The sequence below is a fragment of the Diceros bicornis genome, chromosome 35 (assembly GCF_020826845.1).
Source record: "Diceros bicornis minor isolate mBicDic1 chromosome 35, mDicBic1.mat.cur, whole genome shotgun sequence".
NCBI classification, from domain to species: Eukaryota; Metazoa; Chordata; class Mammalia; order Perissodactyla; family Rhinocerotidae; genus Diceros; species Diceros bicornis.
The window spans coordinates 15,034,978-15,048,767 of NC_080774.1; the positions used below are offsets into that span (position 1 = coordinate 15,034,978).

Below are 13,790 nucleotides of genomic sequence, written 5' to 3' on the forward strand. Positions count from 1 at the left end.
GCAAATTCACCCTTCCTCTGCCTTTTTGTTCTATTCAGGACCTCAATGGATTGGATGGTGCCCACCGGCATTGATGAGGGGGATCTCCTTTGCTCGGTCTACCAATTCAAATGCCAATCTCTTCCAGAAAGACCCTTAGGGACACACCTCCAAAAATAATATTTTACCATCTCTCTGGGCATCCCTTAGCCCGGTCAAGTTGACACATAAAATTAACCCTCACAGGCATAGTCACACCAGCCAATTCTTTAGATTTTGTTTGGGAGGGAACATTTGGAACAAGAACAGGATGGTGGAGAGTATGTTCGAAGGGAAGGAGAGAGTGAGGTGGCAGTGCATTGGAAGCTTTACGTATGTTATTTCATTTCATCCTCACAACCATCTTGGAGCAGATGTTATTGGATGAGGAGAGAAGTAACCCGCCCAAGGCTGGGGGGGGGGGGGGGAAGAGGCATGCTAAGGATCTGAAAAACGAGTGTCGGAGTTGGCCTGGGAGGAAGCAGAGAATAGGGCACTGTCATACCACAAGCCACATCTCACCTCCTTCTTCTCGGTCCCCAGGCAGGGGCTAGGGTGAAGCCATAACTGCCCTCATGTATTTCCCCAGTGTCCCTCTACTCTGTTCCTAAAGCAGGTGACAGTGATAATAATAAGACGCAAGGAGCTGCGACTTCTGAATCAGAACACTTCTGACCCCAAGGCAGCCTCATCTCCTCCCAGTATTGTTGTCTTTCCCAACATGTTAAAAAACAAAAACAAAAACTTTATTATGGATGTAACACACACTCATTGCCGGGAAACACAGATCAGCCAAATAGGAGAAAATAAAGTGGTCTATAATCCCCTCACCTCAGAAAAACACTAGGATTTTGAGACCGATGCTCCTCAGTATCTTCAGATCCGAGGGACGCGTCCTCTGTGCTTATTAACTAGCGCTTTCCGGTTACCGTATTAACCTAACTGGAAGTTTATTTTTTGTTTTCACTCTGGAGTTGTTTCTGGAGGATGGTTCTCTACATTTTGTTGGGTGAGGGACGCGGATTTGGGAGACGGATTGGAGTTGCGTTTGTTTGGAGTTGTTTTTGAATTCGAATTACTACCAGGTTGGGGGCCAAAAGGTATTGTGAGCCTTTTCTTCAAACGGGCATCCATCTTCAAGTATTGGCCGTGTCATTTGGGGTTGTTTTTTCCTAAGGATTCTTTAGCGCTGGCAGCTTTCTGTTCCTTTGAACGGTGTTTGAACTTTGGTGATGGCTGGACTGGGCTTCGGCCGTGAGACTTTAATTTGTGATGACTGGCGGCTGCAGGGGGTGGCCTCGCCTCGCCCCCTCTCCCTGGGCTCGGGAAGCCCCTTGGCGCGGCAGAGAGGGCAGCACCGGCTAGAAGGGCGGAGCCGGAGGGAGGGTGGCGGCCGGCGCCTCCCGGTAACCTGGCAACCTGCGCCTTAGCAACGGAAAGGGGGCGGGACCAAGGGAGGAAGTCGGAAGCAGGCGGCTAACTCTCGCGAGAGTTACGTTTGCGCGCGAACTCTGTTAGGGTCCCTGCGCTGGATCGCGCTGGTCGCTGAGCAGGTCCCTTGGGGGTCGCGACGACCCCAGCGGACCTGGTCACCCTCGTCTCCCCGCCATGGAGACCTCCGTACACAAGCAGCAGCAGCAGCAGCAGCCCGCGGCGGCCAAGATCAGGAACCTGCCCTGGTAGGAGGCCCGGCTGCCGGGAAAGGGGCTGGGCCGCGCGGGGAGGCGGTGGCCCAGCTGGGCAAGTGGCCGGGCCCGCTGCCCCCGGACCTGCGGCCGGGGCGGAGCCACAGAGGTTCATCTCGACACCCCACCCCGCTCCGTTCTATTTAGGACTTTTGCCGGGTTCCCCACCCACCGATTCCTTTGCCCGAAGAGGAAAGCGGCTTTCGCACGCATCTGCACAAGGGGTCGATCCCGCGTCTTTTGACATTGCATTGGCCTCTGTGCCAAAACGTCATTCCCTCTTGCCAAAATCTTAAGTAAAATAATGATGATAATAATAATAACGCTCCCTAGTTAACTTATTTAAACGGCTTTCTATTAGATTAGCAGGCACCCTATTAGATGTTTGATCTTTACAAAGACCATGGGAGGTAGATACTGTCATTATTCCAGTTTTACACTTGAGGAAACTGTGTCTTAAAGATTAAATGCCTTGGCTGAGGTCCAGAGCTAGAAAATAGGCTTGGGTTTGAACCCAGGAGGTCTGGATTCAGAGCTTGCACTCTTAACCATCCTACTTCCATAGCTATCCTAGTGATGCTTTAAAGACTTGGATGGGATTTGGCTTGCTGTCGGAAAACTCCAAGTTGTTCTTGTCTAATAACGAGTTCAGTTTGTTTTTATCGTGGTTAAAACACATAACATACAATTTACAGTTGTAACCATTTTAAAGTGTACAATTCAATTGCATAAAGTTGTGCAACCATCCCAATATCTCAATTTCAAAAATTTTCATCATCCCAAATGGAAACCCCATACCCATTGACAGTCACTCCCCATTCCTCCCTCCCTTAGCGCCTCCTGGCAACCACTAATCTGCTTTCTGTCTCTATGGATTTGCCTATTCTGGACGTTTCCTATAAATTGAATCATATAATATATGGCCTTTTGTAACTAACTGGCTTCTTTGACTCAGCATAATGTTTTCACTGTCCATCATATGGATATACTACCATTTATTTATTCATTCATCTGTTGATGTATATTTGGGTACAAGTTCAATTTTGAATTCACTTTGAAATAATAGTTGCCCATCCAGGTTGAGATTATAGGCAGACAGCTGGAAAGGTGAAATTAGAAATTACTGACATTTTGGGCCAGATACTTTGTCGGGGGGAGGGCATCGGGGCTGTCCTGTGCATTGTAGGATGTTTAGCAACGTCCCTGGGGCCTATCCACTAGATGCCAGGAGCATCCACCCAGTTGTGACAATGGAAAATGTCTCTAGATATTGCCAAATGTTCCCTGGAGGATAAAATCACCCCTGGTTGAGAACCACTGGTTTAAATTCAAACCTAAAGGGTTTTATTCCTCTTCCTCTTTTAGTGAGGATATGAAAGGATTCTTTTGCACATACCAAAATGTTCTTTAATTTATGTATGTTGTAATCCTTGCTAAATTGTATTTTAGGGTTGAGAAATACCGGCCGCAGACACTGAATGATCTTATTTCTCATCAGGACATTTTGAGTACCAGTAAGTATCCAGGTGACAGCTGCTGTTATTCTAGCCGAAGGACCTGTATACATTTCCTGGTGATGTTGTCTCTACTGAGTAATAACTGTGAAGAATCTGATTGAGCTTTATGGAATGTGGCTTTAAAACTTGAGTCCTTAAGGGGCTGGCCTGTGGCGCAGCGGTTAAGTTCGTGTGTCACATTCCCCTTGGCGGCTGGCATTGCTGGTTCGGATCCTGGGCGCGGACCTACTCACTGCTCATCAAGCCATGCTGAGGCAGCGTCCCACATAGAGAGAGCTACAACTCGACAACTGTGATATACAACTATGTACTGGGGCTTTGGGGAGAAAAAAGAAAAAGAGGAAAGTTGGCAACAGATGTTAGAGCAGGGCCAATCTTCCTCAAAAGAAAAGAATTGAGTGCTTCCCATTTTTCATTCCTGCACCTGCCTCTGGTTTGAACATAGGGCTGAAGTGCATTCAGCCCAACTCGTAGGGCCCACAGTGAATGAGGCAACTCGCAGAGACTGACGGTGTTTCTTTTTCTTCCCAATCCTCAGTTCACAAATTTATCAGTGAAGATCGGCTGCCGCACCTGCTTCTCTATGGTCCTCCAGGGACAGGAAAGACGTCCACCATCCTAGCCTGTGCTAAACAGCTGTACAAAGAGAAAGAATTCGGCTCCATGGTCTTAGAGGTAAATAACAAGATTATTCTTAGTCTATCAAGGACGCCAGCCTCTTACTTTTAGTTCTGCTAGTTTCCTTTTACTTTAAAAGTCATTTGCCCTACTGGCAGTTGGGAAAGAAGCAGACATAACATAAGATATTTCAGTTCACTTTTTTCTATAATTGTCTGGATTGGCATTAGCGACAGGGCAGTTGTAGGGCTAGGCTTTGTTTTTTATTTTTCTTTTTTTTGCTGTTGCCACCTTTTACCCAAACACTTGGTGGTCTGTCAGTTGCTGGCTGTTTCCCATGTGCGCCTCCCGGTAGCTTCTCCACGTCTCTCCGCCCTGTCCTTGCCCCGGGCAGCTGAGCTGTGTTGACTACAAGCTCCCTTGCCCGCTGGCTCCTGGTTGGGTTTGGCCAGTAGAGGCCTTGGCAGGGGTCAGGGGAAGGAGACTAATGCCGGGTCCTGCCCTGGGGGTCACTACAGGCTGGCGGCATCCCCACCTGCAGGGCGCATCACACAGCCCTCCCCAGGTGCCAATATCAGTCCTGCCCCTGACCCCATAAGACCTGGGGGTGGTAATGGGCCCCAGTAGTCCCTGAGGTATCACATAGCCCTTGTGGTTTCCCCACACCCCACCAACACCTTTTAAAATATCTCTTCCTGGGCCGGCCTGATGGCATAGTGGTTAAGTTCAGTTGCTCCGCTTCGGCAGCTGGGGGTTCGCAGGTTCGGATCCCAGTCGCGCACCAACGCACCGCTTGTCAAGCCATGCTGTGGCGGCGTCTCACGTAAAGTAGAGGAAGATGGGCGCAGATGTTAGCCCAGGGCCAGTCTTCCTCAGCAAAAAGAGGAGGATTGGCATCGGATGTTACCTCAAGGCTAATCTTCCTCACACAAAAAAATAAATAAAATGAAATATCTCTGCCTTTAATTCTCTCCAAATTACTTAATTTGGTTAGGCCATCTGTTTACTTCTGGGACCTCGACTGATACACTTAGATTACAAAATTCTAAAGATTGTCTCGCAAGAAAAAAAAGTTTAACTTATTTTTTTCATATAGACCTTAGAATCTTGCTGCCACCAACATTCTTACTTCCATGTCTTAAAAACTTGGTAACTTCCGGGTTGCTCTGGGTTGTGGTAGCTAAAGTTAGCATCATTCTCATACCAGAGGTGCTGTTCAGTGTGACCAGGCCAATTAATTATTCCTTCAGTTTATGTCAGTGATTGTCCTCAAAAGGGGGAGAAAAAAAAAGTTGTTTGCCTTCTAGAATGTTATGTAATGGTCTAGTGAGTTATGAGTTTTAAATATAATTGTGATCTTTTTTTTTGTGTGTGTGTGAGGAAGATCGGCCCTGAGCTAACATCTGCCAATCCTCCTCTTTTTTGCTGAGGAAGACTGGCCCTGGGCTAACATCCATGCCCATCTTCCTCTACTTTATATGGGACGCCGCCACAGCATGGCTGGACAAGTGGTGCGTCGGTGCACGCCCGGGATCCGAACTGGCGGCCCTGGCCGCCACAGCAGAGCCCGCGCACTTAACCGCTTGCGCCACGGGGCCGGCCCCTGTTTTTTTTTAATAGTGATTATCTGTTAGCTGTCATTAAACCTAGAGACCTAGCTTACTGAGCTAGATTGATGAAAGGATACATTAATACGTAGATAGCACACCAACATGTTTTTTATTTATTCTGGCTTCTCTCTCCCACATTTAGCTGAATGCTTCAGATGACCGAGGAATCGATATCGTTCGGGGACCAGTCCTGAGCTTTGCTAGCACAAGGACAATATTTAAGTAAGAATTATTTGCATAATTTCTCTCCCTAGAGATTTTGATCATGAGCTGGATAGACCTTTTTTTAATCCTCCCCTTTGCCAGTTAAAGGTAAAAAAAAAAAATAACTTTGTCAAAAGCAGCCATGAAAAAGAAATAAATTGCAGGGAAGGTAGTAAGAAATACTAAAATGTAAGTATTAAAATAAGATATTATCTAAACCTATATTAGCAAGTTCTTTGGGGAAGCATTAATTTCATTTTATTAGTTAACTGAGGACTGATTACAGTCTAAGACTGGATGAGCTAGTTTGAATTTAAACAAAAATGAATTGAGATTGGGACAGATAATTAGGACGGTGGGGGAAAAAAAGAAAGAAAAAGATGAAAAAGGCATGAGGGAAGGTGATGGAAAAAAGCAGCACTGAGTAATAGGCTACTATGCAGAAGAAAAATGAAGGTGCCTGAGGATACAGCGTAACAAAAATACAGAAGTTAGACTTCAGTTCCCTTTAAGAGTTGAAGGAGTGATGGGGTGTCTCCTGTCTGGGTGACCACACATGTCTGCTTTGGTCAAAGTTACAGGCGAAATGGACTTTATGAGACAGGGCCTGATGGTAGGTGTGCCTGGAAGTTGAAGTGAGAGGGAAGAAATTTTGAGATGGTACTGTTCTTTTTCCTAGGAAAGGCTTTAAACTAGTGATCTTGGATGAAGCTGATGCCATGACTCAGGATGCCCAGAATGCCTTGAGGAGAGGTAAGAAGAGATGCAGCCTCGGTGTGTTAGCTGCTCAGGGCACCGGGGGAGAATTAGGAACTTGGGGCGTGAGCTGTGGCGTGGCTTGTTTTCAGTTTTTGTTCATCTTCTGGTGTGGAGAAATCGCTGTATACCTTTCTCTGTGTATCCCACCTGATGATCTGGACAAAATCTCTCTGTTGGGGGTTTCCCCTGTCAGTAGTTTAAGGACATATTCCCCTTGGGACTTTACTTAAGTATGACCAGACGCTGGTGTTTCATCCTCCTTTTCTGCTGCGGTCAGTTTCAGGGTTGGGAATTTGTATTGCTTGATGAGAGGTTATGGAAAGTCTTTCATTCCTAAACGGCTGGATAGACCTTTCTCCTGTGGGTACCCTTAGATATAAAATAGCCAGAAAAATAATACTGGGAATTTCGTCACAGTCAGAGAGCTGACATTACTTCCCTACTTGCCGAGTGATTTGGCAGGGAAGGGAGACTATCCTGTGATTTGTCTGTCTTAAGGGGCCTGGTGCAGTTGATTTCTTTGAAAGGACATTCATAGTCTCTCTCATTAAGATTCTGAGGTAACCGGCTAGGAGAGAACAATCTTTAGGAGTTCTGTGGGGGAAGGAGTGGATTGCAGCCCATGTTTAAGATGAGGAGGAGGAGGACAGTTAGAATATCTTCTGGTCCTAGAAGCTTTGGCAGCCTTTCTTTGGCATCTTGCTTTGTGGAGTGACTGTCAGTCTGGGCAGATCCCCATGCAAGAACATTGGGTACCTACAAAATGAAACTGCTGTCATAAACATCTCTGAATTCGGGTTATTGCTCTCTCGAATGCTCTAAGGCTTCTAGACAAGGTCCACTGGAAAGTCTGCAAAAAGCCATCCCCCTCCCTGCCCAGTGTAAGGTGGAGCGTCATCAACCTGCCAAATAGAATTTTATGCAAAAGGGCAGGAATACTGGAGTTCATATCTTAAAGGAATGGAATGGTAAGAGCGCCAGAATCATGGCGAAGCATTAAAAAGGAAGCGTTTTGTAAAACCCTTGGAGGTGACGTGTTTGTCAGCTTTTGGAAGGAGAGTGGCTGATTTCCAGTCTTGACCAGGCCAGTGACACCCCGTTACAGCAGCATCCCCACTGTTTGCATTCCTGAATTCTTGTTTCCCCTACCCTCCGTGGGACCATAGAAAAGTTCAGAATTCTGAGTCCCTTGAAGTTTCAGAATGGACCCGAGGTGGTTTTCTTTTCCCTTGCCAGTGATTGAGAAATTTACTGAAAATACCAGATTTTGCCTCATCTGTAACTACCTGTCAAAGATCATCCCGGCCTTGCAGTCTCGATGTACAAGGTTCCGATTCGGTCCCCTCACTCCTGAACTCATGGTTCCCCGCCTGGAACATGTTGTAGAAGAAGAGAAGTAAGTATACTGAAAAGCAGGAAAGATGAGAGCCTTGGGGATTACCTGTGGTGTAAGTAGGGTTCTGGGATGGCTGGCTGGTTTTCATTTAAAGACAATGTTTGTAAATGACTTAGCGGAGTGCCCAGCAGAGGGTAAGCATCTGGGTCTGTTAGCTGCTGTCATTTTCTCTGGTATCTCTCAGACATTCTTCATAAAAGTCATCTGGTTCTTCTCCTCCTTCCCTGGAAGCTGTCCCAGTGGCCTCCTACTCTTCTTTTGTCATTGGAAACTACATGCTGCCAAGTCCCTTCTGCTAAGATGCCTCCAGCCTCTTTTGACTAGAAGGGAAGGTTCTGAGACATTGCATTCTGTGTAATCAGATGCCAGGCAGGTAGCCAACCCAAGCTGCTGCTCGTTTGAAAGGAGGCGCTTTGGCTCTGTGATCACAGATCTCGCCAGTGCTCTTTCCAGAGAACATAATTCAGAGCTGGTTGTTCAACATAGCAACGCTTGGTCCTAAAATAAGGGTTTTTCTAGATTTTGAGTGGGCGGTGAATACTAATGTGAAGCCTACATCCCTAAAAACCAGAGTAGATTCTAGATCCTAGAGGGGAGAGTATTGTTAACACCATCCTTCCCTCTTTTTCTTTCATTGTTTCAAAGCCTTAATCGTTCCAGGCCATCTCATTCCTGGGTTAATGCCTGTGCTCTCAGGGGCCTCGACATCCCTTCTGCCTGTTTCCTTTCAGAGTTGCTATAAGTGAAGACGGGATGAAGGCACTTGTAACTCTCTCCAGTGGAGATATGCGAAGGGCCCTGAACATTTTGCAGGTACAGTACTACTCCTAGCAAATCTCAGTCACTGCTTCAGAACAGTTTTTTAAGAAAGACATAAGCAACAGCACAACCAACCTGTAAATTCAGAAATCTAGAATTGCTAAGACCTCGATCTCATAATGTGCCAAAGATTTTCCCCCACTTTTGTGTTTTGATTAATTGAAAAAGTAATTTGTTGCAAACAAGGGAAAGGTAGGGAATGATTCTGCAGCTGTAACATAGCCAACAAGCAGTAGCATCCTCTGATGAGGCCAACTCTGACCAGCGTAAAAAATATGCGGTTTGAGCTGTCCTGTGCCTGTGTAACCTTGCTGCCTCAGCAGTTTCTTCCTGACTGGCCTGCGGCATGGCGGCTGCTGTGACAGCCACCGTGATTCTCCCCGTCTGCACAGAGCACCAATATGGCCTTTGGAAAGGTGACAGAGGAGACTGTCTACACCTGCACAGGGCACCCGCTCAAGTCAGACATCGCCAACATTCTGGACTGGATGTTGAATCAAGACTTCACCACAGCCTACAGAAGTATCCTTTCTCGTGTCCTGACAACGGCACAGTAAGTGCCTGAGATCTGAACTTGGCCCCAGTTGCTCAGGCTGCAGCCCGCACCTGCACCCTACTGGTGAAAGACAGTTGGCTGTGTGGGGCTCTGGTCAGCTTGTCGTGGGAGCACGGTCTGTGGGTAGAGTGGGGACTTGTCTTTAATGCCCCCAAGTTCCTCCTGAAGGGCTCTGACCTTGAAGCCACTTCACTCGCAGATGGGAGAGCAGCAGTTAGACATGGGGATGGAAGATGCAGTCATTTCCACGTGGTCAGTGTTACTCTTGTTTCACTGTGAAGTTAAAAGCTAGGGTGAAGCCTTCCTGGGGATGCATTTGCCTCTATTCTCTACTAGACGGAGATACAACCTTATCTTCAGAAAGTCCATATTGAAGATGAAAACATAAGAAAAGTAAGAATTGGGGTCCAACATGTGCAGCTTCAAATGGAAAAAGAGCAACAGCTGTGTGGGGCCTAAAAGCCCTACTTTCAGAAGTCACCCACTAGGGTGTGGATTCAAAATCCTCTGCAGCGTATTTGTTCTGGAACTTGTTCCGTGTGCCTTAACTGCTCCTCTCTAGATATCACGGAGTTGAAAACTCTGAAGGGCTTGGCGTTACATGATATCCTGACGGAGATACACTTGTTTGTGCACAGAGGTAACTTACACCCTCGTCCCTGGATTAGAAGCTGTGACGAGGGTAGCGTGCTTTGGGGTTAAGGGTGGTTAGAGAGGGGAGGGAACACGAGGCTTCGTTTTTGAAGCAAAGAAACAGGAATGAAGAGGAAGTGTAAACCTGACCCCTCATTTTTAGTTTTGTCTTGCTATTTAAAACTGTTCCAAAAATACTCTTTTAACCTCTAGAACTGCTGGGGAGAGTGGAAACTCCTGAAGGCTAACTTTATTTCCTCCAAGGGTTTGTATTTGACAGCAATACGTAGTATGTTTTAATTCACATTTCTAACAATATTTTTCCCAAAAGGAGAGAGGGAGAAGGACCTCTCTTCTATATAGAGAATCAGTTCCCAACCTTGGCAGCACGTGGAAGTCACTGCAGACAATTAAGTGGGCCTTTTGGGAGGGAATGGGCATCAGTATTTTCTCAAACTCGCTGGGTGATCTTTGGCACAGCCTTTTGGAGAAGCTCTTCCCTCCACAACAGCCAACTGCAGACAGAGACAGTCGGGTCCATGAATATTGGTTCTGACGGTGCCTTCACAGGCCTCTTCCTGGCTGGCTGGCATGTTCGCTTCTGCCCAAGAACATGGTCGGCCCAAGCCCAGCTCTGCACTTTGTGCAATCTGAGCATGAATTGACTTTTTTTTTTTAAAGATTTTATTTATTTATTTTTCCCCCAAAGTCCCAGTAGATAGTTGTCTGTCATAGCTGCACATCCTTCTACTTGCTGTATGTGGGACGCCACCTCAGCATGGCTGGAGGAGCAGTGCGTCAGTGCGCACCCGGGATCCGAACCCGGGCCGCCGGCATCCGAGCGCGCGCACTTGACCGCTAAGCCACGGGGCCGGCCCCCATGAATTGACTTTTAAAAATCAATTGTTTGTTTTTAAAACTGGGACAGTGAGAGCTCAGCTTTCAAGTTAGCTTGTAGAGCTGCCCAGCTGCTAAAAGAGCAGTGTTGATAATGCTTCTGGGTGCTCGTGATCACTTTGGAATCTGCTGGTTTTTTATCATTTTGGCTACACTATGACGAATCATAAAATGGAGTGGATAAAAAGTGTGAAAACTTATATACAATTTTTGCTTCCTTAGAGGTGTGGTATCTAGTGTCTCAGACCTCAAGAGAAGTTTAGTGTTATCTATTTGATGTTTAAAGTCATACTTGTCTTTTTTTTTTTTAATAGTAGGGAGTGACAGACCTCACTCATTTGATTTTGTTTTTCCCCCAGTTGACTTCCCAACTTCAGTTCGAATACATTTATTAACCAAAATGGCAGACATTGAGTGAGTATTTATTTCCCAGTTTTAATTCTTTTCCTCCTTTTATCTGTTGTGAGTTTTTTGTTTCTACTTTCTTGATTTCAGCCTTTTTAAATCATTTATATATGGTATAATCTAGTTTTTGGTGGTATTATTGAATGAAACATGGGGAAGATTGTGAGTTGCTTATTTGAAGAACATATGAATGAACACAAGGCGGGTACAGCTCAGTTACATATTTGGGATAAAGACCTCAAAGGCTTGGGGTCCGCATTGGTTCTGGAAATGCTCTTGTTATTTGGGAAGCCTGCTTCATGAAGTTCAGACGTGCAGGTTGTTGGCGGACGACCAGCGTCGAGCTCTTATTAAAGCATTTTGGCATACTAAGGCATATTGGGGGGAAAGTAAACATAAACTCAATTTTCCACTTTGCCTGGTTCAGTTAACACAGTTATTAGCCCCCAGTGAAGCTGGCAGCTATTATTTAAACAGACAAAGCATTGGGTTCAAAATAGACATCAACAGAGGCCAACGCTAATTTGCCATCACTGGCCTTCACGTGCACAAATTAGGTCACTACTTATCACTACATTGTGAATATCAGTATTCTGCTTTCAATGGCTGGGGACTTAAAAGGTGGCAAGATGAACTGCTTTACTGACTAGACCACAGAACCACAGATGTCAACCAAACTTCCCAGTGAATTAAGAGGAAAGACATCTTAATTACAATTCCTCTCTTAATGCATTTTGTGGTTGATGAAATAATCCTTAATCACGTAAATTCTGCGTATCTATATACAGATAAAACAAAGTTAGGTTCAGAACACTGCTACTGATAACAATTTTTAAATTTTTTCCTCACCAGTTTGAATCAAATTTATAAGTAAGTGTTTAGGGCAGAGAAGAAAATGTTAGGGGACACTTAGAAGATTGCTGTCCAGGATACATTTTTATTACCTCCCATTCTCCTTCAGACTTTCTTTTTTTTTTTTTTAAGATTTTATTTATTTATTTATTTTCCCCCCAAAGCCCCAGTAGATAGCTGTACGTCATAGCTGCACATCCTTCTAGTTGCTGTATGTGGGATGCCACCTGAGCATGGCCGAAGAAGCAGTGTGTCGGTGTGCGCCCGGGATCCGAACCCGGGCCGCCAGCGGCGGAGCACGCGCACTTAACCGCTAAGCCACGGGGCCGGCCCCAGATTTTCAGTCTTTGATCTCTTCTTAAAAGGTGGCTGTCCTTGATATTCTCTGTTCTTACCTTTTGTTTGATTTCTTTCAGGTACAGACTTTCTGTTGGCACCAATGAGAAGATTCAGCTGAGTTCCCTCATTGCTGCTTTTCAAGTCACCAGAGACCTGATTGTCACAGAGGCCTAGATGTAGAGGACCCTTTGCTACAGCTGTCAAGCCCAGCAGTGACTGGAGAACAGGGGACTTAGTTACTGGCCCCGAGGCCAGGGGATGAAGCCATCATCACCCCAAGTCTTAGAAGACTGTTCCAGGCGTGAGTGGGCAGACGTTTAATAAGTAGCATGTTTGGGGCTATTTGGAGCAGGGAGGTACAAAACAATTTTAATGTAAAACTCTCTTATTGTGTTTCATAGGGGAAATAAAGCAAAAACCTTTTTTTTCAGCCTTAAGGGTTTTACAGTTGCTTGGATGACAAGAAATTGGCCTACCCCATTTTGGTCTGGAACATAAGGCTTTCAAATCTAATATGGTCCAAGTGTCTTCCAGCTCAAGATAAACAGAACCTCTCCCAAACTGAGTTTATAAATCTAATCTGTGGCACCATCTTCATCTCTAAATAGGTGTTAATAGATTTCTGGCCAAAACTATTATACTCTTTTAAAATGGACTCAATTCTTACTTTAAAAACTGGTCTTTTTATTCCTCCTCTTGAAGTAGAAGAATTACTAGCAGGCTCCTATTTGTGGTGTGCACAGTAGAGCAAACTTTCACTTTATGCCACTGGGGGCCAGAGGTTGTACAGCACTCACTTGTTAACGCAGGGAGGGACGTGAGATTAGGCCTGACTCGAAACCTGCAACGACTGCTAGGATTAAGACTTGTGTACAAATGTAGCGGCTTACTTGACAGCAGTTATGCTGCATTTATGATACTGTTCTTCACAGTAAAAATAAACCAGCTTTCTTAAGTTGGTTGTGCTACAAGTGACTCTTCTCTCCTCAGCCAGTTATAAAGATGCTTATCCAACTTGCATTTATATGAAAAAGCCTCCTCCATCTCTGATATCACAGAATAAACTTTCTTGGAGGCTTTTCTTTATAAAGATATCAAATTCTTATACTTTCAAAAGGAAGAAGTCAGTTATTTCCATCATTCATGTAGGATTCGTCCCCAAGGACACAAGCAAAAGTTTAAAACTAATGGCCAAGTGGGGCCTCAAGGAAGCCACCCAGAGCCTCTAAGACTGCTTTATGTGAGACTTCAAAATAACCATAAAATTAAAAATTTGCCCAATCCATTCCCATCTGTCCAGTTGTACTCACTTGTGTTAAAAGGAGATTTTTTTTTCTTAATGGAAAAAATGAAGCAGAGAGCCAAAACCTTTTTTTCCCTTCAATGAAAGCCTCTCATTTAAAAGAAATGTTTGTCTTCAGCAACAAGGGTGATAGGAAAGATTCCTCTACATTTTCAACAAGTTTTATAATGTTACACTGG

General features: G+C 45.3%; 1 protein-coding gene across 1 annotated transcript; it reads left to right on the forward strand.

Moving 5' to 3' along the window:
• Positions 1–1,536: 1,536 nt before the first annotated feature.
• Positions 1,537–12,739, forward strand: RFC5 (replication factor C subunit 5). The gene is made up of 11 exons (XM_058531520.1): positions 1,537–1,697; positions 3,153–3,217; positions 3,759–3,895; positions 5,591–5,670; positions 6,332–6,405; positions 7,648–7,807; positions 8,539–8,620; positions 9,019–9,148; positions 9,745–9,822; positions 11,072–11,126; positions 12,386–12,739. Exons 1-11 carry the CDS (start codon positions 1,627–1,629, stop codon positions 12,480–12,482), a joined length of 1,029 nt encoding a protein of 342 aa, XP_058387503.1. The 5' UTR covers positions 1,537–1,626; the 3' UTR covers positions 12,483–12,739.
• Positions 12,740–13,790: the final 1,051 nt, after the last annotated feature.

What these genes read in the sequence shown, in the direction of transcription:
- RFC5 (XM_058531520.1), top strand. Translation starts at nt 1,627, where the DNA reads ATGGAGACCTCCGTACACAAGCAGCAGCAGCAGCAGCAGCCCGCGGCG. An exon ending in CATGTTGTAGAAGAAGAGAA is followed by an intron (nt 7,808 to 8,538) that starts GTAAGTATACTG and finishes GTTTCCTTTCAG; the next exon opens with AGTTGCTATAAGTGAAGACG. An exon ending in CTTCACCACAGCCTACAGAA is followed by an intron (nt 9,149 to 9,744) that starts GTATCCTTTCTC and finishes GCTCCTCTCTAG; the next exon opens with ATATCACGGAGTTGAAAACT.